Source organism: Argopecten irradians, chromosome 5 (assembly GCF_041381155.1).
Source record: "Argopecten irradians isolate NY chromosome 5, Ai_NY, whole genome shotgun sequence".
Lineage (NCBI taxonomy): Eukaryota > Metazoa > Mollusca > Bivalvia > Pectinida > Pectinidae > Argopecten > Argopecten irradians.
The window spans coordinates 12,399,067-12,421,503 of record NC_091138.1 but is presented as its reverse complement, the minus strand read 5'-3'; the positions used below and the strand labels follow the sequence as shown (position 1 = coordinate 12,421,503).

At 34.2% G+C, this 22,437-nt stretch overlaps 2 protein-coding genes across 2 annotated transcripts; one reads left to right on the top strand and one right to left on the bottom strand.

Moving 5' to 3' along the window:
- Nucleotides 1–754: 754 nt before the first annotated feature.
- On the top strand, nt 755–11,135 carry LOC138322883 (casein kinase I-like). The gene is made up of 2 exons (XM_069267083.1): nt 755–918; nt 9,083–11,135. The coding sequence occupies exons 1-2, from the start codon at nt 864–866 to the stop codon at nt 9,307–9,309; spliced, it is 282 nt and encodes a 93-aa protein (XP_069123184.1). The 5' UTR covers nt 755–863; the 3' UTR covers nt 9,310–11,135.
- Nucleotides 11,136–15,518: 4,383 nt separating this feature from the next.
- Nucleotides 15,519–22,418, bottom strand: LOC138322881 (uncharacterized). The gene is made up of 4 exons (XM_069267082.1): nt 22,195–22,418; nt 19,630–19,709; nt 19,113–19,207; nt 15,519–18,854 (listed from the first exon to the last, which is right to left on the bottom strand). The coding sequence occupies exons 1-4, from the start codon at nt 22,341–22,343 to the stop codon at nt 18,822–18,824; spliced, it is 357 nt and encodes a 118-aa protein (XP_069123183.1). The 5' UTR covers nt 22,344–22,418; the 3' UTR covers nt 15,519–18,821.
- Nucleotides 22,419–22,437: the final 19 nt, after the last annotated feature.

The following is a 22,437-nucleotide window of genomic DNA, read 5'->3' as shown; positions in this document are numbered from 1 at the left end:
GACTACATCTGAATTTCCTATATCATGGAGATTATCCACAGCCCAAATGCTCAAGACAGGGATTATGTTGTTGGGTGGAAAACAAAATACCAGATACCGCTAGAGTCGGGAGTTATGGCAATGACTACTAGTGAACCTTAGCTCATGACTTACAGCCCAAATGACTAAATCCTGCAGTGTGGGTTGTTCGGAATTTCTCTGTTCATCAGTATGGGGCGGAGATATCTGACATAGCCCAAATGACTAAATCATGAACTCTAACGTATTTGGCTGTATCAGGGTCAGGTAGATTATTACAGGCCCAAATGGATGTGGTTGTAGAGGTTTATTGGGTCACGTGATGTTTGTATTGAGATGGGGGGGGGTCCTAGAGATTAGATATCCTACTTGTAGTATGGTGGGGATCAAGAGACCTTTATTCATGGTCAAATTCATCAAATATATCAGAATCTGGACTTCTATTAAAAGAGTTCTTTTTATTGCCTTAAATGTTTGCAAATACTTTATTCTTTGAGGTGTTGTATTGTGCCAATAGTCAGATGACCGACAGTTCAGGCCTATAGGCCTCTTGTTTTGATAATGTAATTTGACCTTGTGTATACATTGAAAAATATAATCATTAATATAAAGCTTTTTCTTCATTGGCTTGCGAAATTGCAGGAGGCTTTGTCATTTTCAATACGTATTTTAATGTCAAAATGTCCAACAAAGTGAGATTTACCGTCTTCTCCTTTTGATATGGAAGATGTGTAATAATTTGTTGACTCCTCCAGGGGACAGGTCGTAACAGTGATGTAGATGACCGACAGAAAGTGAGTTCTTCTGCACGGCCACTACATGGTACAGCTGTGCCTGGCAGTCGTATGCGAGGTGAACAGATGGCTGGTCCAGGCACGACACCTCCAGGAGACTTCACAAGTAAGTACATCACACTCAATCACACCTATTATTGTCAGTGATGTTCTCATCTCATTCTCAGATTATATCTATTTATTTCTTTTTTGTTGAAGTGTGAAATGATAAGAATAAGGAATGTAAAACATGGAGAAACTTTACCTATACAAATTATATAAGTCATCTTAAATATATAGCAAACAAGGAGAATAAGTTTGATATTTAGAATATTGTTTATTTTTGCATTTTGATGATTTTAAAAAGCAACAATAGCAAATAATTTGTGGCTTTGCTTTAAAACTGTGATTGTTTGGAAATTCAGTACTAATGATTGGTTAAATTTCCTAAAAACAGTAGATATAAGTAGTTATTTTGAAGTTCTGATGTTTTTATAGCACATATTTCTATTCTGTTTTATATTCTACAACACTTTATGATTTATAATTGATGACAATGTTCGATCTTTATTGAGATTAATGCTTATGTATAGTGAAGTACATGATGATTTGTATTGTAAAAGGAAATCAAACAATTTTATTGCATGGAGTCTGACAATATTGTGATAGAGAAATACATTTTAAGAATAGCGTAGAATTAGAAGATTGTAGTGTAAAAGGGTTATTCCAGACTTAATTAACCCAGGAAATTTCTGGTGTTGTCCAGAGATGAAGAACAGTAATGCTATATTGAAATAAAGTGTTTGTTTATCTGGACCGCTGGCCGATGGTTTTTCTCTGGGTACTCTGGCTTTCCTCCACCAACAAACCTGGCATGTCCTTACATGACCCTGACTGTTAATAGGACATAAAAATAAACAAACCAAACCAAACCAAGTTTATCTGGAATAACCCTAACACATTTATTGAATGTGATATTAAAAAAAACCCTTTTGAATTAGATAACTTGGTCTTGACTGTAGTAGCTGTGAACAAAGTCGGTGGTGCGAAAAGAATGTAAAAGATAAGACAGATTTGTTTGTATCATGTGTATAGGTCTATGTAGAGTAATTGATTGTAACCATTTGATAGCAAGTGTTGGCAGCAGTTTATAGCCTGTATATATATTACCTACAAAATAATGCTTGTGTGTAAAGCTACAAATTACAGGCATGAAAAATGCTGTGAAATCTCCATATCCTTGAAGGTTAAGAGTTTACCTCCCTGATAACAAATTTAGACTTTCAGATTTTATGATCAAATATAAAAAAAATTGTAGGGTCGTAATGAACAATCATCCATGAAATGTCTTTCGATTCCAAATCAACTGGTCAGAGTAGTTGGGTTGTAACTATGATTATATGATTCGCTGGTTTGTGGACAAATCTAGGTTACTAGATAATTACTGCTGTCACACTTGTAATTTACTGTTTTGTAATAAACTATTAAATGGATATATAAAAAACCAGACTTGTACAATGGCGATGAGCAGTCTACATGTTTGTCAAGTAGTATTGTTAATCATCGCTGAGAGGAATTATCTCAATATCACAAAATTTGTTCATCAAAAAAATTTCAACAGTTATCTTCTCAATTTATGCTTTTGAATTTTCAGATTATTTTTCTATAACAGAGTGATATTTTTTAGCATTTACATTATGCAAAAGTTGTTGAACAGTGTTTATATATGCCATTAATGTCAAGCATAATGTGTGGTTACTGTGAGATAATTCTTATCATTGCTTCCCATACTTTCATTTATATATCATTTATTACAGTTCATTTGTATATATCATAACATATTTCAATATCATCCTCATTTGTGTCCATCATAATATCATTATTTGTATTAAACTTCATCTCCTTTCATCTCCATTGATCATTTCATGGTTAGATTCATCAAGACATCATATATTTACGAGATGTATGTACACTAGATGTTGGGCGTTGACAGCTGTTTGATGCGGGATCTGCATGGTTGTACTGGCAGCTACTGGTGTAGAGCTATAAGTCCTTGTCCTTCCCTCAGGAGTATGCATGTCCTCACTACGTTTAGTGGTAGATCTCTGTTCTATCTCTCTTCTCTGGTGCTGGTCCTAAGCTCTTCTATCACAGTGTTTTGGGTCAAAGTCCTGACTGTTTCGTTAACAGTGTACTGTCGAAGGATGGGTTGCATGCACAAATGAGAATAGTTGCTGGGTTTTTCTATGAGAAAATTTTTTATCACATGGTATATTGCAATTATCTTTTTTGCATAAATTGTGCACATTTTAGTTACTATTGAATCCTGAAATTTAGGCACATCGCAGCAGAATTAAAAAAGAAAATCACCTTCTGTTCTTTTCTTTTCCACAGCTATATGTTTTCCTGCATGGCTTTTATTCTTTTTGGTTTGATTATGCTTCAGTTTTGATAATAAAATCAGATTTTCAATAAATATGCAGCTACTTATTAGTGCCTGTGTTATTTTATTTCTTGCTGATAATATTGTGTTTTGGACTCCCCATTATCCCTGGACTGTTTCCTGCATGAATTCTGCACATGGCGCATGGTTTCTTTTCTTTTCATTTATTCATTTGGTTTTTCCTTCCTCCTGTCTCCTTCAAGCACTTCAAAAATTTGGTTTTATTTTTGGATCTCTGAAGTTGAAATGGTAGTCAGCCTGTTCTCTTTCTTATTCTTTGTCCTAGATGTGCGAGCGTCTACCTCACGCACAAGGGAAAGAATGCCAACTCGCCTGTCGTTGGCTACCCGTGGGCAAGAGGCGAACACTGATGTGGTTGTAACAGACAGTAAGATAAGTGAGAGTAGGCTTGCTACTCCGTCATCAGGGGGAAGGATAAGCTTTAAGGGCTCTAGCTTGCCGATCCCAGTAGGAAATCCCAGTGACAGTGCCAAACTCCGCCGCATAATGCAGGATACACGCCCACACAATGTTCAGCTGCAGAAGCCTAGACAAACTTGAGAAATTTCATGTGGTTTTCTGGTTTGAGGATTTAGTTATTGTGGTGCCGACCCTTGTCTACGGTGATATGACACTGCTAACAAGGGGAAAATACATGTGGCCTTGAGGAAAGTCGGTTCTCTCACCAAGTCTAGTCATTTATATACATTATAAGCGAGGGAAGTATGATACTCTGGTATCTAGATGGATGTAGTGTATTTGTTAATTGTGTATGTCTGTGTACACAAACTGCATTGTAAAACTACTAGTCAACCACATTTGGGCTAAATAATAGTAAATTAGGTTTTCTGTTAAAAAAAGGAATATGAGGAAAACTTGTCTGATTATGGCCTGATAACCAATAGATCATGCTAATGAGGCATTATATGTGTGTCAAATTAAAGCTAAATGTTATGATTTTATATTTTGCAATCAAGAGCTTAGGTTGTTTCTCTTGTGACATCTGTTTTATTTTCTGTCATATCTTATCAGTTAAAATTCTTTACTGTATTAGCTTTATGTTCAAGAATGTATACAATGTGATAAAAAAGTAAGTGAAGTGATAAAAGATTTTGAATACTATGAGATATCATTTGTGTATGAATTTTATGTTTGGTGCAATATTATATATATTGTATGGTATTTTATTTAATTCATTTTCCTGGTACGATAGATTTTTGGGGGGGAATTAGGGTAGGGGAACATGTATGTGTCGATCCATTAAATATTCTATGGGAAATAATTTCGATATTTTGGAAGCAAAATGAAGATCAAACATTCATCTAGAACTATCTTGTTTATTCAATAATTTATTTATTCATACACATGTTCATCAATTATTTAGAAATAGGGCTGATATGAATGTTTTGTTTACGTGGAACCTGACCTATACATCGGTACTAATAACTGAACGTATCAAATGAATATGGGTTACATTTACATGTATTATAATGCCAATACAAATTCATTCATTCTGTTTAGTAAAGTATACATAGCTGTATATTGATTGATCATTTCTGTTACCAGATTGATTCAGTACTAGTATACATCTACGGATTTCATGTTTATGTGATCAGTCCAAACCCACATCCACCTCTACAATGCTCAATAGGCCAGCAACCCTTTATAGCTCTCATAAGCTCTGTATAGGGGCATTATATGTTCCTGGTCATGCTCGTGTTAAATACCAGTCATAAACATTGCTAAGTGATGATCTTCTTGCAGTATTTCACCAGTTGCCTACATCTACATGTATCTACTTTAATGTAACTGTCCTCAAAAACCGACAAGGCACTTGTCAGTGGTCTATACCATACCTTTTATAGTGTATCCACAATTATTTGGATTCCAATAGTCCAGAAAAATCACAACCCAAGCATTAATGCCAGGAAACAGATTTGAATATTGACTTACTAGACCTGACAATTTTAACTTGGGGCACAAAAGTTTCCTGCTTTTTGAGGGCCTACTCTACATGATATTGGGCATGGCATTAGGTTGACTGCCTTTGATTGTCCAATCATCTCTTTTCCTGCCAGATATCTCTTTATCACGGTATTCACTAACAATATGTACCGTAAATATACTTATGCTGCAACTTATTTTCAGATATCTCTTTATCATGGTACATTCACTAACAATATGTACCATAAATATACTTATGCTGCAACTTATTTTCAGATATCTCTTTATCATGGTACATTCACAACAATATGTACCGTAAATATACTGTACTTATGCTGCAACTTATTTTCACATTTTCATTCCAACAGATCGCTTCGATTAAATTTTGCAATTGAGATTGTGATGAACACCCACAAAAATCAGTTGGTTTATATGACAAGTGTCTTCCTTGATCTGGCCACAAACATTAACACATTATGAATTTATCAAGTGTGAATCTGAATGGTAGGATTCACCTGTCGGCATTATCAATATTTTTATAGATCAGGAAAGTATAGAGGTGATATTTATTTTAACACTTCTAATTGGCAATTTCTGTTCTGGATTTAATGTATTATTTTCCATCAAAACCATCAATAATCATACATTTTTATGCTGTTTATCAATTCATTTTCATTCTCTCGCTGAACCACCAATGTTAAGTGTCACGGTATTTACTTTGGCATGTTGACAGTCATGACACGTCTTAGCTCTGATAATCCTGGAATCAAGTTGTACAATTATAATTCTGATGCCATAACATCAGCCTACTTTATAGTACAAACATACATGTAACAGTCATAGTGAATATTATAGCATTTGTAGGGAGAAAAAACACTTAGCATATTCGCTGTAATAAGTGCCCCTCCCCCTATAAGTGCTCCTTCCCTTTTTGCGAGGAATTGATGTTATATAAATAATTAACCCCTCCCATCCCTTGGATGTAATGATGTTTTACAACTGTGTAATGCTTATTACATTGACATTATATCCCATTTAATATGAACTTGTGAGTCTTTAACATGTGAATCACGATGTAATAAATGTATTTCATATAGACATTTGTAGACAAAGTGTCATAAGTAGGGAAAAAATTTAAATATGGCTGACTTTTTTGATAGGTTTTTCGTCCAAAACTTACATTTTTTGCTACCTAATAAGTTCCCTGTGCCCTAATTATGGCGAATATGTTATGAAACCCATATGTTAAGTGGTTAAAAAAATATACAATTGGCAAATTACAAAAATTTTGGTAGTTAGGTTGTAGAGAAGATATTACATGTACAGTCAAACCTCGATTATTTGAACTTCGATGAATCAAATTTCTCGCTGTATCGAACTTTTTGTCTGGTCCCGAATAACATTACTAACTTACCCATGTATGAATCGAAGTTTTATGAATCGAAGTTCTCGATGTATCGAACTTTTTTCATGGACCATTTGTTATAGAATCATAGGTACCTGACACTCGATGATTCTAATAGATATTTACCTGTACAGATCAGGTGTTCGACGATACCCCGCGGCATGCTGTCACACCTAGCTGTCTCGCGACGGCCCTTTGCCGGACAATAGGGATTATGACAGCTTGTGTTGCTAGCTTGATATCATCAAGATAATTGATATCACTAATCAGACCGATACCCGGTGCTTTGTTTTTACACGCTGTTTTATCTATTAAATCATTAGTACGCCAAAGATACAGTAAGTCGTTTTTGATGTTTGCCGCCTCCATTGGTAGAGGTTTGTAAAATTTACGGAACGGTAAATAGCGAGCCACATTATTAGTAACTCATACTCAAAACTGTTACATTGCACAACTTTGGTATAAATACTGGAGCAAATCGATCATTCTAAATCAAAGTATTTTGTAGGTGTTGTAGCGCTTTCGGTTCCTCCTTTTAAGTTTCGTTTTTACAACGTGTTTTCGTTTTTATATTCATTCTGTGATATTAACCATCGCTTAAATAGTCACCAAACGAACATTTGTACATGGGCTAGGCCTAGTACACGTAAGTCTTCTTTATAATATACATATGTATTGCTAATGATAGTAATACGTGTGATTAATTGCATACTTCGTTTTTATTTTGGTTTGCTTGTGGTAAATACAATGATTATAAAGTTTACGGAACGAGACGACATGTACACAACTACCACAGTTGGTCATGGTAAAAAAAACATCGGTCAACCACGAATAATTCGAAGTTTCGAAGTTTTTCTGACGGTCCCTTGAACTTCGATACATCGAGGTTTGACTGTACCTCTATTGATTGTAGAGAAGATTACATGTACCTCTATTGATTGTTGACAAAATCTGAACATGTTCATCATAGGCTGGACTGGTACTATGAAATGTGTACAAGTCAAATGATGGTATAAATGAAAGAAATAAAAATTGTAATTTTAAATATTTGTTGTTTATATCTCACAATGTAGTATAGAAAGCCATGGTAACCATGTAATAAATCTATAGGTATGTCCATCATATATTTGTAATATTTCGTGAGAACAACACATGTACATATCACCATGATATCAACTTATTTATTAGATCTTTCAAGATAAATTCTCTTTTGATGTATTATAATCACCTTTTGTCCTATGGTGCTCAACAAAGAAAAATTATCAGAAGAAATTTCAGCATAGTAGCCATAGACCTAATGATGGACTTGCAAGTTTTAACTGAATGGCATTTGACCTTCATTCAAGGTCACAAATATCAAGCATTTTTTAGATAATGTCTGAATAACTAGCTGCTCAGATGTCACATATGTCCATAGTAAATAGAGAGGTCTTACGACAATAAATAAACTTGACCTCCATTCAAGGTCCCTTAAATGGCATTGCTTAGATCTGTAAACACATTTAAGTAATGGGAACGAACAGATGTCAAAGGGTCTGTTAACGTTGTATGCTGGGACAAAAAGCTGTCAGCTTAGATTGAATGAATGATATAATGACCTTTATGAAAAGTCAGAGAGTTCTATTAAACTTTAATAAGAATCAGGAAGCAGAGGGGACCAGGTAACTGGTGTTAAGCCAGATTGTAGTGATATTTTGATGCTTAAATGTTTTCACTGTGTATTGGATATCAAATGTGGGTCAATTTCCTCCAGATTTACTGATTGAGTATCCACATGTTCATTACTGCAAAAGTCTAGAAGACTGCCAGAATATTCACATTTGGATGGGTGAAAAAAATATTCATTCATTCAAGATCAATGACAATTAAATTGGCAAATTGACTGTAGGAAAGATAATGTTTAAAAACATTTGATTGCTTGTAAGTTCCAGGCTAGGAATATTTGAAAATTACAACTTGGGAGTGGTGTATGCAAATCATTTGACAGATTTTGCATAACTTGAAATGTTTGTTGTGTAGAAACGTTTTGTGATTGCTGTAAAAAAACTAAAAGTAAAGAAACAAAATTGGCAAATAATTAAAATGTTAATAATGTTCTATGTTGCATAGGCTGACCATGAACATTACTACTTACAAATAATTCAATAGCTCCAAAAACCACTAAAAGAGAAACCAACAAACTTTATGTAATGTAATACTGTAAACAAACTTTCTTATGTGACTTTATTTCATGATTTTCATTTCAAAACTAGATCGCAATGATTGATTTTTGCGGATTCAAAAATTGAGTGAATTTTTTATCAATATATGTGATGTAGATATTAATTTGTGTAACTTTAGCGAACATATCTGGATTATGAAAGTAAATTAATCACACTCAAAGGAAAGTTGGTTTACCGTATTTGAGATGTTTAGTTCCTTTGTTTTACTTGCTTATGTAACATTAACTTGTGATAAGATGAAATACCATGTGTAATCCCATGTAATCTGTGTTTGTAGCGGAATCCCCTCGACCCTTCTCCAGGGAACGTGAAAGGCGGACTAGTACTCGACTTCACCGAGGGATTCCCACCGGAGCTGAGGCACAGCGAGAAGCAGCTCGAGTATCCACTGCTCCCATGCAGCCGGGTATGATGCCAATGAACTCTGCAATGCGACGAGGAAGTGCTTCAAAAGACGGCGAGGTGCCAGCACGGACTGGCTCCTCGCGTCATACAAGAAAATGAGACAAAACTCGAAGTCTGGTGCTGACCAGAATATATAATCAATTTCCAACTGATGGAGAGTCAAAAGCGCTGTGATGGATTCGATACAAGGCATGAACGTTTGCCTTGTGTCATCTCTCTTTTGACCTGAATGTGGAAGACCATGTAGGCCTCCTGAAAGGGTCATAAAACATTGGGATCATTAAATATTTCATAAGTGGTTTTCTCAGTGGCAGTTAATCGTGTTCATTTCGTCTACTTAATGTAGGGGAGAGTAGATGATACATGATTTACAGTTATATGTGAAACTTGTGTGATTCTTACAGAGGAACTATTCCAACACATCAGCTAAAAAAACATATAGTGCCAAGTTTTAATGTTTTCAACTATTGTTTTGCTTCTCTGAAAAAACAACATACTGTGGCAATAATTTTGGGTTGAAGAGTTGCAGTGTGGAGTACTTTTTATAAGTCTTTGATTTTAATTAACTTAAAAACTTAGTATTATTGTGATACAATGTGTTGAATTACGTACATATGCCAATAAAACGAAGATGATCATGTTTTATCTGAAATACAGCTTTGGCAAATTGATTGAAGTATAATAAGAACGTCCAACTAAATCATTATGAAGGAAACACTGATGAGCATGAAGGTTATATGCTTGTTGTTATTTTATCATATGTATTCATCAATAGATATGAATGGAAAATGAGATGTGATTTTTATGTTGTATGAATGGTCAGTGACAGAATGGAAGATTGTGATGTTTTTTCTTGTAAATAGATCTTTCTGTTTTTCTATATTTTCGCCAATGTGTGTAATTGTACATCAAAGGGAAATTAACTTTAGATTATTGTATGGACATATCTATGTGTGTATATTTATTGACAAAAGGATTTCTGAGATCTGTTTATATTCATGTCTTGAATGGTATTGCTTCGTTTGTTTTGTCAGAGAATATGCTGTGTTATTAGGCGAGAAAGAGTTGTGAAAACTGTCAATAAAACTAGATACTTTGCAAACACATTTGCATAGTTTTAATTTGTCCATATGTGTATCACTTCTTATAGAATAAGTAGATTTCTGTGGTTCTATTAACTTGACAAACATCTTAAGATTTCTGTCACCTTGACTTATTGCAATTGAAAGAAAATGTAAAAGTAATATTCAAGTTTTATGTTCATGAAAATTAAGTATCTCGATAAAAGAAAATACAGAAACGAGATGCATTAGCAAATTATTTAACATGCATTATATACCTGGTAAACTTCATCAATAGAGTTGAGTTACTAAAAGATTAAAGTGAATAGTCGGGCAAAGAAAACCAGTCTAAATGCGTTCATTGGCCTTCCAAAAGTTCTCGCATATTAATACGACGGTCAAGTTCTGCTTAGTTTCCTAGTTCTGACCATTAAAGTAAAGAAAAGTTGAAAGCATTGAAAGCGAGGCTGCGTGGAAATGTAACCACGGACATAGTGAGCCGGGAGGACGTTTTAGAATTCCCATACTTTAAATTAATTTCTTCGTACGCAGATAAATTTTGACGAGAGATTTTATTTTTCCATTTCATAAGAAATTATACTGGATACATTCACACCATTTTTACCGACTTTAGCCATCCTTGCCCGACTGTTCACTTTAACATTTGGGCCCGCTAAAGAATTTGTAATTAGTATTATTATGGCCATTTTAAGTCTGCCAATGTGCTTGATTGGTAAGGAAATTAGGCCTTTAAACAAACTAATATGTCGGTGTTTTTAAACTAGAACCAGTTCCTATAAGATCTGCTTCAGATTGAATGAAGATTTTATTGTGTCCACTGAATAATAAAGTCAATAAAGATGATGATTTTTGTATGTTATCAATGAATAGTTACGTTTCAAGGGATCTTAACTCAATTATTATAAAGGAGTCGAGAGCAATTTTTAGCACGATAATAGCTCCATCGTAGCTCATAGCATACCCCCTAGTTTTGAAAATCACCTTGTGAACAGGATATCTCAAGTTATACACCATTAACAGCAATGAAATTTGGCATAGACATGTAGTTATAGATAAGGACGGAACTGATAAAACTTGGCGACAAACAGACATAAACTGTATTTTTGAGGAATTAAATAATATTTCATTCCTTCTTTGTCTATAGTAATATTTAAATGAGAAACACAATGCATTTTGGGAAATTATATGGCCGACGGTACCACTTCATACAAAAGAAATATAGTTTAAGAAAAGATTAAGGCAATTAAGAAATATTCATTATTTTTCTATTCTCAAATATGTTACTCAAAGTGTCATGACATCATAATTACCTGTGTTGGATAATCTATATTCCCTGGACAGTGTCACAAGTCAGGTGCCCTAGTTTCATCTAGATGCTGTTTATAGGCCTATATGTGTGTGTAAATGTGTTACATATACCATTTATTGTTAAAGGGAAAAACAATGAGAGTTAATTAATGTATTTTGTTATCAAGTCCTTGGGAAAGGCTCGACTGTAGCTGCCAATGTCAATTTGTTGACCCGTAGTACACATTCCATTATGCCGAAACCCAGCCAATACAACTTGTACATTGTTATCTTAATTGTGAAATTTATATTGTGTTGAAGAAAATGAAATAAAAGATATTACAGTAATAAATTTCAACGCATTGAAGCAACGCATTGAAGCAAATTCAGTTTACCTCTTATAACCAGGACAGCCAAACATCTTTGATTTTTTTGTCACCTATAATGAATTAAGCCCTCCTCCAGCAGGTATCTTTTAAAAGTCTAGTCAACTTAACACTTTGATTATACATAGTTGTACATGTGTGATATCGATAAGCAATCATACAGGAAAAAATTTCCCCAATTATTTTTTATCATATAACAATATTCTGATAAATTTGAATAAAAAGCTTTGTTAAATTTTGAATTTTATTAAATTTTCTAATATTAAAGTTAAGTTGATGCTATTTGAATTGGTCCCAACAATATTCTTACTAAGAAGATGCTGCTTCTGCATACGCTCACACTAAAATCCTGCTCAGAAAAAAAAAACTTTTCTGCACAAATCAATATTTTTATAAAACTGTTGATCTATATATAACTTAACATTTGATGAATGACATCTGTCTTGAAAGAATTTAATGATTGTTTTAATACCAACATTGATAACAATTAAATATCAGTGGTCATTTGAATTCTCCTAATTAATTATTAGTTTAAACAGTGCATATGAGTGATAATCAAGAATATTAGTCAAAACCAATCATTGAACATTAATTAACTGAACCATCGTGCTACGAGGCCATTGGCCTCTTGTTGATATCTTTAATATATATTGAATTGGGATGGCTAAAATGATTCGCTACAGAGATTATACTCTGCCTTAATATATCCAGTCAAATAGGTATGTAGGAGAGTCAATGTGCCAAATATCTGGTCATATATGTCCTTGTCCTGGCCTAATATCTGGTCATATGTCCTCATCTTGGCCTAATATCTGGTCATATATGTCCTCCTCATCCTGGCCTAATATCTGGTCATATATGTCCTCATCCTGGCCAAATATCTGGTCATATATCCGAAATCCAAGATGGCCGCCACAGCCGCCATCTTGAAAACACATTTTGAACTTCTTCTCAATTTCTACCAGTGCGATTTGGCTGAAACTTGCATGAAATGATCCTGACATGGTCCCGACAAAGTGTTGTTATTTTTCGGGTCAATCCGAAATCCAAGATGTCCGCCACAGCCGCCATCTTGAAAACACATTTTGAACTTCTTCTCAAGTTCTACCAGTACGATTTGGCTGAAACTTGCATGAAATGATCCTGACATGGTTCCGACAAAGTGTTGTTATTTTTCGGGTCAATCCGAAATCCAAGATGGCTGCCACAGCCGCCATCTTGAAAACACATTTTGAACTTCTTCTCAAGTTCTACCGGTGCGATTTGGCTGAAACTTGCATGAAATGATCCTGACATGGTCCCGACAAAGTGTTGTTATTTTTCGGGTCGATCCGAAATCCAAGATGGCCGCCACAGCCGCCATCTTGAAAACACATTTTGAACTTCTTCTCAAGTTCTACTGGTGCGATTTGGCTGAAACTTGCATGAAATGATCCTGACATGGTCCCGACAAAGTGTTGATATTTTTCGGGTCGATCCGAAATCCAAGATGGCCACAGCCGCCATCTTGAAAACACATTTTGAACTTCTTCTGAAGTTATACCGGTTCAATTTTGCTAAAACTTGTATGAAATGATCCTGGCATGGTCCTGAAAAAGTGTTGTTATTCTTCGGGTTGATCCAAAATCCAAGATGGCCGCCACAGCCGCCATCTTGAAAACACATTTTGAACTTTTCTCAAGTTCTGCCGGTGCAATTTGGCTGAAACTTGCATGAAATGATCCTGACATGGTCCCGACAATGTGTTGTTATTGTTCAGATCGATCCGAAATCCAAAATGGCCGCCACCTTGAAAACATATTTTGAACTTCTTCTGAAGCTCTACCGGTGCGATTTGGCTGAAACTTGCATGAAATGATCCCGACATTGTCCCAACAAAGTGTTGTTACATCTCTGGTTGATCCCAAATCGAAGATGGCTACCATGACACTATATCTAATTAATTTCCTACATGTTAAGGCCCTTTGGCCTCTTGTTTGAAATAAAATTTGTTGAAAGAAATTGAAAATGATCCTGACATGGTCCTGACAAAGTGACACCATATAAAATTAATTTTACTATTGCCAAGGTAGTCAGATGACCGTTAAGACCCTTTGTTGCAATAAATCTTTTAGAAGCACTGCACCATTCATTTTCTGTAGGTGTTTTATCCTTAGGATATACTAGGATGCTGTGGATTGTCTCATGGTTTCATAGCAGTTATATACCATGACCTTATGGGTGATCTGGTGGTGTAGTGGTTAAACCACTCGCCTTTCACTTAGCCGGCCGGGGTTCGATCCCCGACACGGACATGAAAAGGTTAGGGGTCACCTGCCCGATCTCCGGGCACTTCGGTTTGCTCCCACACTAAGATCCCTCGTGTACTTACATCCAGGCTATCGAGAGTGATTAACATAAGTTGTATAACTTGTTTCGTAATCGACGTAAAATAAATAAAGTTTATATATTATATATATACCATGACCTCTGCATGACTTCAGATCAATATCTTTGAGATACCCCTTGGCTTTTGGTTTTGTCATTGTCCTTTTGGTTCCCCTTTTATTTTAACCGTTTTAGAAACCATTCCAGATATTCCAATATTTTTATTGCCCTAGATATGTGGTTTGTTAAACTGTTCTGTTACTGAAGTCTCTTGCATCTATTGAGCGATTTGTATTTTACGCTTAGTTTCTGCTGTAGAGATAAATCAGAATAGAAGTTCAGGTATTGGTCAATTGTGCAAAAGGCCAGTACAGATCGAGTCAAAGGCACATCCTCATATATATGATCAGGTATTTTTTTAAGTCAAAGAGTTGGGAGTCATTTAAGCCTAATTACAATGTCGTTTCATACTTTTGTATATTCCAGCTGTGCTGAAATTGACATTGATTTTCATTTCGGGGACAACTTGTACACTTTTTACCCCTGTTCACTCGTGGCGGTGGAGGTGCAACGTCTAGGATGTTGGAATCGTAGACATTCTTGATAGAACAGTAGGTGATCCAAGCGAATACAGAGGCCTCACTAAGAATCCATGCATAAATTGTGAAGGAGTCCAATATGACCGTTCTTTTCAAAAACCTGATGATTTACTAGTTATAGATTTAATTTAAATCACCAGCTTTTTGAAAAGAACCACTTTGTGAACAAGTGCTGGTTGGTCGTTTGTATGATGGTGGCGAGTATATCCATGTAAGTAGTCCTTGAAGTGTTGCACATGAATATTCATTGGTGTGTAACAAATATCTAAATAAACCTTTACTTTCCAATACTTATTGTCAATCGTTGTACCAAGAGACCTGAAACAAGGCAATTAGCATGCTATGTCGAGGGACTGCAAAGTTTGTTGCCCTCCATTCAAAGTCGCAGTGATCCAATAGGTTTGTAAACCATTAAATGACTTTGATTCAGGTTAATGACTATTTAAGAGTCCAAAGGATTGTAGCACATATGATGATGGGCTTTTTCAAGTTAGTGCAAATGAATGACCTTGATTTAACTACAGCAATCACAAGGACGCATGGGAGAAATTTGCCTTGATCTGGGAAAACAATGAAACAAAAACAAATTTGTTAAAAAAATTTTATCCCGCAAATGACATGGAAAAACTTTATAAATCATATGAATTTATATAAAAACAAATCAATTCAGACATAAAAAATGTATTCACATGCTGCATCACACAAAAATATCACTGGAATGATTTAAAAGCAATCCAGAACAGAAAACTTGCCATCAGTAAAAAGGATGGTTTATCCAGGAATGAAAGGATTCAACAAAATTCTACAATGCCAACACTATAATTGCATATATTGTAATGTCTTAGGTTTTAATTTTAAGTTTTATATAATTACATTAAAGATTCTTGACAGCTGACAAAGTATTTTTTCTCTATTGAATATAGGAGCAGACAAATTAGTATTTTTCTTACAGTTACAAAAGTTACTTCACACCATTAGATCTACCATCATTGAAAAGTTTGAGTTTCTTATTTTACTTCAAGATAAAAATATTAGAAATGATTAATTGTGTCCCAACAAATATCCATGTCACAATGACAGAATGAAGTACTGATAGTGCATGTACCAAAAGCAAAATGAATTATTTTAAATGTATTTTTGTGCTTATTCGACAAATATATACACAATTAAACAACAGCTATTGTTCAAATAATGAGTATCAATTATGCTCTGTCAGCAGTGGAGCATGTTTAGGTGACAATAGTAAAACAAGATCCGGTTTTCCATGTTGATGATCTTTGTCAGGTTGGTGAGTGGAATCTGGTTTTAATCTGACAAGAGGAGGGAGTATCGAGTACTCCTCGATCATAATTCAATATGCTTGGTTTACGAGTTGATGTAGCACACACACACTTGATAGCAGAATGTACAAATTAAAAATAATTAAATGAAACCAAAAATATTATGATTTAAAAACATCAAACAGTTAATTAAATAAAGATGTTATACCAATCCCCTCTACATCTGGTAGAAACAGGTCACAAAATGTTTGATGTTTGTCTTTATTTGCACTGGTTCCTTTTGACTTTGAGGACTAAATCAATAGTTTTCATTAGGCAGAAAGATGATCAATAACCATGAATTGTCAATTCCCCCAAATTCCTGGATTACAATTTAAATTTCACATCTACCTTAGTGTGAAACCATTAAAACCTGTTACCTGTACAGCAGGGCCCAGTTGTTCAAAGATGATTAGCTTCATCATCTGATTAGTGAAATTTTCATTTCTCATTTGTTGCAAAACTTGTGATTATATATTTACTAAAATCACCAATTTGGTAAAGAATGGAGTTCTTAAGAAACTGTAAAATGTTGTTAAGTTAGTATTACAACAAAATATTTCATCCAGATTAGATAATTGTCATTAAATTGCAATGAATCAGCCTAATCACCTTTAGAATAACTGGTTCCAGGTTTTAAAAAGTATGCATAATACAAAACATTTACCGGTATTCTGAATGCTCCCACCAATATATATGTACATACCACATAAAGATTAATCAACAAAATTCAGATCAATTGTACAATTGTACTATTCCTCTTTAACAATATATTAAAAAACAGGTTATTATTATCAACCAGACACAAAACACATTGAGTACAGAGGACTACAGCTATTTGCATATATAAATGGCTATACTAATTAATTTCAATAAGGTAATAAATATTAACAAAACTATTGATGTTTTCATTGATCAAATCTCAATTAGTCATTAAAAGTTATTCAATTTTATTTAAAAGAAATCTTATTTTCAATACATTAAAATTTAATTTTTTTTTTTTATTTTTTTTGCTTGAAAAAAAACCAAAAAAAACAAACTACAGCAGCAAACACCACAACTCCTACCAATAAAAAGTTTTGCCAGTATTGGGTATTACAATATGTAGAAAGCAAGATTGCACAAGTAAATTAGAATCCAATGACGAGACAAGCGTGTGTAATGGCACCAACTTGATATGTTACTTTATTTATCACACAAATAATGTTTCATAATTGGTTACCTATACAGAATCAATTATAAAAGGAATGTTCACAAATGGGAATGTAGTTGAGCATTTTCCAATAAACAATTTTATATATGTAGTCCAGTACATATCTTCTCCCTATACATGTATAAGGATGACCCAGGATGTCCACACTTTAATGTTTGACAACTATAGAGAGTCTAAACCTTTGGCCTGAGATCACACCTACACCAAGGGGAGGAAGATTATATTACCGGTACATATTATCTCTTTTAGAGTTTTCAAAACATGCTAAATAACTTTATTATATATATATATATATCATCACAATTAAACATCACAGAATTTCACACAAAAATGTATACATTTTGTATTTGTTGTAGATATTTTCAGCCTTAACACAGACCGGTGGATTTCTTTTGAATTTGATAAAAGTTTAACGTAGCACTAGATACCTAGATACCTTAATATAACTTAGAACATGTATGTCTCTCCATGGATCCTAACAGGGCTACTCTGTCCAAGTTTATAACGAAGTTATCTGTTCTTGAGGGTAGGTATTGATTGGCATTTGATTAGTTTTGAATATATGAAAGTTAGGTACCCGTCATCCCTTATACTCCAGGGGTTCCGTTCACTTACGATCTCTACACCCCTGGACTCATAGTAAAGTTAGAGGCAACAGAACACATTGGTTGTGTGGCTTTGAAGCGAGGCATCACTCTTTGTAGTCTCCAAAGCAAATCTTTGCTGGCCTGTCAGTGGTTCAGATGTTTTCCGCTGGGCTTCCTTCAGTTTTACTATGAGATAGTCCAGGGGTGTAGAGATTGTAAGTGATAGGAACCCCTTGAGTATTGAGGATAGGTACTGGTATATGTTGTTTTCTCTTTCAATATATGATGTTATGTTCAATAATGAGATGTTACATTAAACTGTATAAGCAACAACTAATACAGACTAAACCTACAAATGTTCTTTTTATAGATTATATTATACTTGTTCAAATCTGCTTATTTTACATTAATAGTCAAGGCACAAGAAATAGGTTTTTAGTGGCAACTACAGGAAACAAAAGAAAACAGATTTGTTCTCAAATTCTACAAAAGCATCATTGCTTACAGAATATAATACCAACTTTAAAAAAAAAATTGTTATCTGTATCAAATGGAAAGAATTAACAAATATTTTGAAGATAAAAATGTATGCATTACATTTAAATTTCAAACTGGCTTTATGTCTCCAAAATATCTGTAAAAATATAAAGATAAAACTTTTTGGGTAGTTTTTGCTCCAAATTCTTCCATGAGAAATTACACTTCCAAAGATCTTCCCACGTCTTATCACTAGAATGTATTGTTGAAGCAGTTTTCTCAAACTTTTATCATCTAAAATTCGTCTAAATGGTCCACACATTTCAGCTGAAAATAAACAAATCATCAGTTATGATTAATGTCTGATATAACGTATCCCAAAATGCAACCGACACAGCTATAGAGATCAATTTTATTGGGAAAACAACAATCCTGACTGACGATGACACGGATAGGATAAGAGAAAATATGATTTTCTGGTTGGATTAATTCAGGATAACACTTCAATACATGGCAGCTTTAGAAAAATGTTTTTCATTATAAGAACTTCAATTTAAAAAGAGAGAGTATAATTGATAATCTGACCTCGTTTTTAGTGGGGTTTGCACACAAACAGATGCCTTTTCCTGGAATTCTTCTCCACTGTTCATACCGCAGGTAATGTCCATCTGTCACACAGCCTAAAAAAGGAAAAGAACTCTTTACATGCGACATTTGCGCACTGTGTAAAACAAGATGTTTTTTGACAAGAATGTGTGAAAACTTTATGACCTCAGTCATTGTACAATTTAATTTTGAATCCTCATTCTATACGCCTGATATCAGACAGTGATATGGATCAGATCCAAAGGACAAGTTATTTATTTTATATATGAAAACAGTCAAATTCACACCATTTTAAGTTCATTGCTCACAAACTATGGGCTTATACCTGCAGAACTGTCTAAGACGAGTTAAAATCACATCTTTCTTTTTTATTGGCTAAGCAAAATCTTTCAAGATTGTTTCATGATCATGAAGTTTCAGATAAATGCAAACAAACTTCACATGCTTTGGAAAACAAAGAACTACTGAGGTATTTTCATTTCTTTTTAAAACTTACCGTACATACAACGGCACTGATTACTTCCGGGACGGCATTCTTCTTCATCATAGATGCAGTATTCATGTTCAGGACATTCCCTGTAAAAAGTATGAGGTCAGTTTAAATAAATGTGCTATATAAAGTGAAAATAGTACAAAACTATCGGAAATCTCTATGTTGTTTCATTTGATATTCTTTTTTATTTACATCTAGCTGGTTTACCGGTATTCACTAAACATAACAGAAACTTTTCCAATTACCTGCTGAAGTCGATCAACGACACTGAGAAGAGAAGAAACCAATAGAAGGAATCGGAAAGAGAGAAGCAAGAAGAGGACAAGTTTTGTGACAAACCCATTCCAGTTCGTGAAGAAGCTCTTTGGAAGCAAGGGTTCAGAGAAGTTGGTAAGCTCCAAGGAGGAAGCGGAGGAGCACCTGAGGAAGACCCAGTGATCCTAGGAGAACAGAAGATCTGGCCGAGAACACCAAGATTTGGGAGGTCGAAGAGCCAACAGAGGCATTTGACGAGAGCGAGCTGAAGCTCTCTGAGATTCATGAGATTATCAAGAAGGTACAAGCAGGATCAGCAACTTGACCCAACAGAGTACCATACATGGTTTACAAGAACTGCCCAAGACTGCTGAGAAGGTTATGGCTTTTGCTTCAGAAGGTTTGGAGGAGAAGCGTTTGGAGACAAGACATCTATCTGTCATAATGTCTAAGTCTGGTGTCAGGGCCAGATTATCTCTGGCTAACAATTTAGGTGCTCTTCATTGACTACAGTACTGTATAGCTATTAGGGAAATTCAGTGCAAATGTCATTGTTGAATGAGTTTTACCCGAGTTGTTCTATTTTTAGCACTATATTAAGCAATGGAGGTGATTTAGTTTGTGACTTTTACCAAAATTGATACACAATGAAGTTTGTCCCATTTTGATTAATAATGTACAAAGTTATGTTAGTAATATGGTGCCATGTCAAAAATATGAATTCAGGTCGTTTCGGTACTGAGTAGTTTCGGTACTGAGTAGTTTCGGTACTTGCGGAAGTATGAATATATACAGAGATCGTTTTTACTAAATAGACAATTATTGGACATCGTATATAAACTAAATAGATATAAAATATACAGAGATAAGTTTTTACTAAAGAGACAGTTATTGTAAACTAAATAGATATAAAATATACAGAGATCGTTTTTACTAAATAGACAATTATTGGACATCGAATAAAAACTAAATAGATATAAAATATACAGAGATCGGGTTTTTTTTTTACTAAATAGACAATTATTGTATGTAGCATATAAACTAAATAGATATAAAATATACAGAAATCTTTTTTTTTTTTTACTAAATAGACAATTATTGTACGTAGCATATAAACTACATAGATATAAAATGTACTGAAATCGTTTTTTTTACCAAATAGACAATTATTGTATGTAGCATATAAACTAAATAGATATAAAATATACAGAAATCAGTTTTTTTACTTAATAGACAATTATTGTACGTAGCATATAAACTAAATAGATATAAAATATACAGAGATTGTTTATACAAAGTAGACAAACTTGCTATACCAAATTATACCAAAATATTGGACAAATATGTCAAAATCCAATTAAAAATGTAAGATTAGTTTGACTACTACCCTCCTTGTGGATCCGCCTCCCAGATCCATGCTTAACGCATGGAGAGACAAAGTGGTTAAAGTGAACAAGGGTGTAAAAGTGCGAATGGACAAGTTTTACCTCACAGAAAGCTATTATTATAAACGGAATATATTATGAGTGATAATGTCGAAGATGAAATCTACATTTTTATGACAAATTTGTGTTTTTCCAGGTTATTGAGGTACTCGTTCTCTGAGCTACTCTCTTAAAAAAACATAGCCACGCGTAAGCGGAACGAAGTGCCCGTGTATAACGTTAATGTATACCAATGTATACAGCGATAATTGCTCGGCAAATGAATCAATTACTCGGCAAATGAATCAATTAATTAAACTAATCATGATAATTTGCGTGAAGATTAGGAAACAATTACATTGTACTACAATTAAATAAAACAACTAATAGAAGAAGTTGTAGTTTCAATGTAGCCAGTAAGAGCCCAAACTAACATTAAATATTGAATACTTAATGAAACAATTAATTACTTAATGTAATAAACAACGAAAAGACATACAGTACATAATATATTGTTTTATTCATTGACAAAAGAAAATGCCGAATTAATGTGAGAAAACGCCGAATCGACTTTTAAGAATACCGAAACGACTTCGCAAAAAGAGCCGAAACGACTTTTTTTAAGTGCCGAAACTACTCAGTACCGAAACGACTGTCACCCAAAAATATTACGCCCTTTTTTTGATATTTTTTTTTTTAAACTTCATGCATTTTTCTTACACAGAATTCCTCATTTGGGTAACTTATTGGTGGTCTAAGCTTTATATCTACTTGCGCACAGTGCAAACTAACGCTTAAAAACTTATCTATTCCCAATTTCCTTTCCCATACAACTATAATAACATTGACACGTCAGTTCCGTCTATGGAGTCGTACTACTCAAACTCACCCTTTTAACTTTGTGCAACCACCCGGGTATGCTCCAGTATATCCTCCATCAGGTTCCCAACCCGCTGAAGTTATTTGTATTAATAAACATATCAAAACAAAACATAGCAATACAGACATATCGAATCGCTTTACAGATATCGGAGCCATTGTTAATAGCGTCGAACAAACCTATCAAAAATAAATACATCGGTTCCAAAAACAAGCGTCTCGTTGATCTTGACTGACGCTAGTTCCGGTTGGG

What these genes read in the sequence shown, in the direction of transcription:
- LOC138322883 (XM_069267083.1), top strand. Translation starts at nt 864, where the DNA reads ATGCGAGGTGAACAGATGGCTGGTCCAGGCACGACACCTCCAGGAGAC. An exon ending in ACCTCCAGGAGACTTCACAA is followed by an intron (nt 919 to 9,082) that starts GTAAGTACATCA and finishes CTGTGTTTGTAG; the next exon opens with CGGAATCCCCTCGACCCTTC.
- LOC138322881 (XM_069267082.1), bottom strand. Translation starts at nt 22,343, where the DNA reads ATGGCTCCGATATCTGTAAAGCGATTCGATATGTCTGTATTGCTATGT. An exon ending in TCAGTGCCGTTGTATGTACG is followed by an intron (nt 19,208 to 19,629) that starts GTAAGTTTTAAA and finishes TTCCTTTTTTAG; the next exon opens with GCTGTGTGACAGATGGACAT. An exon ending in CAAACCCCACTAAAAACGAG is followed by an intron (nt 18,855 to 19,112) that starts GTCAGATTATCA and finishes GTTTATTTTCAG; the next exon opens with CTGAAATGTGTGGACCATTT.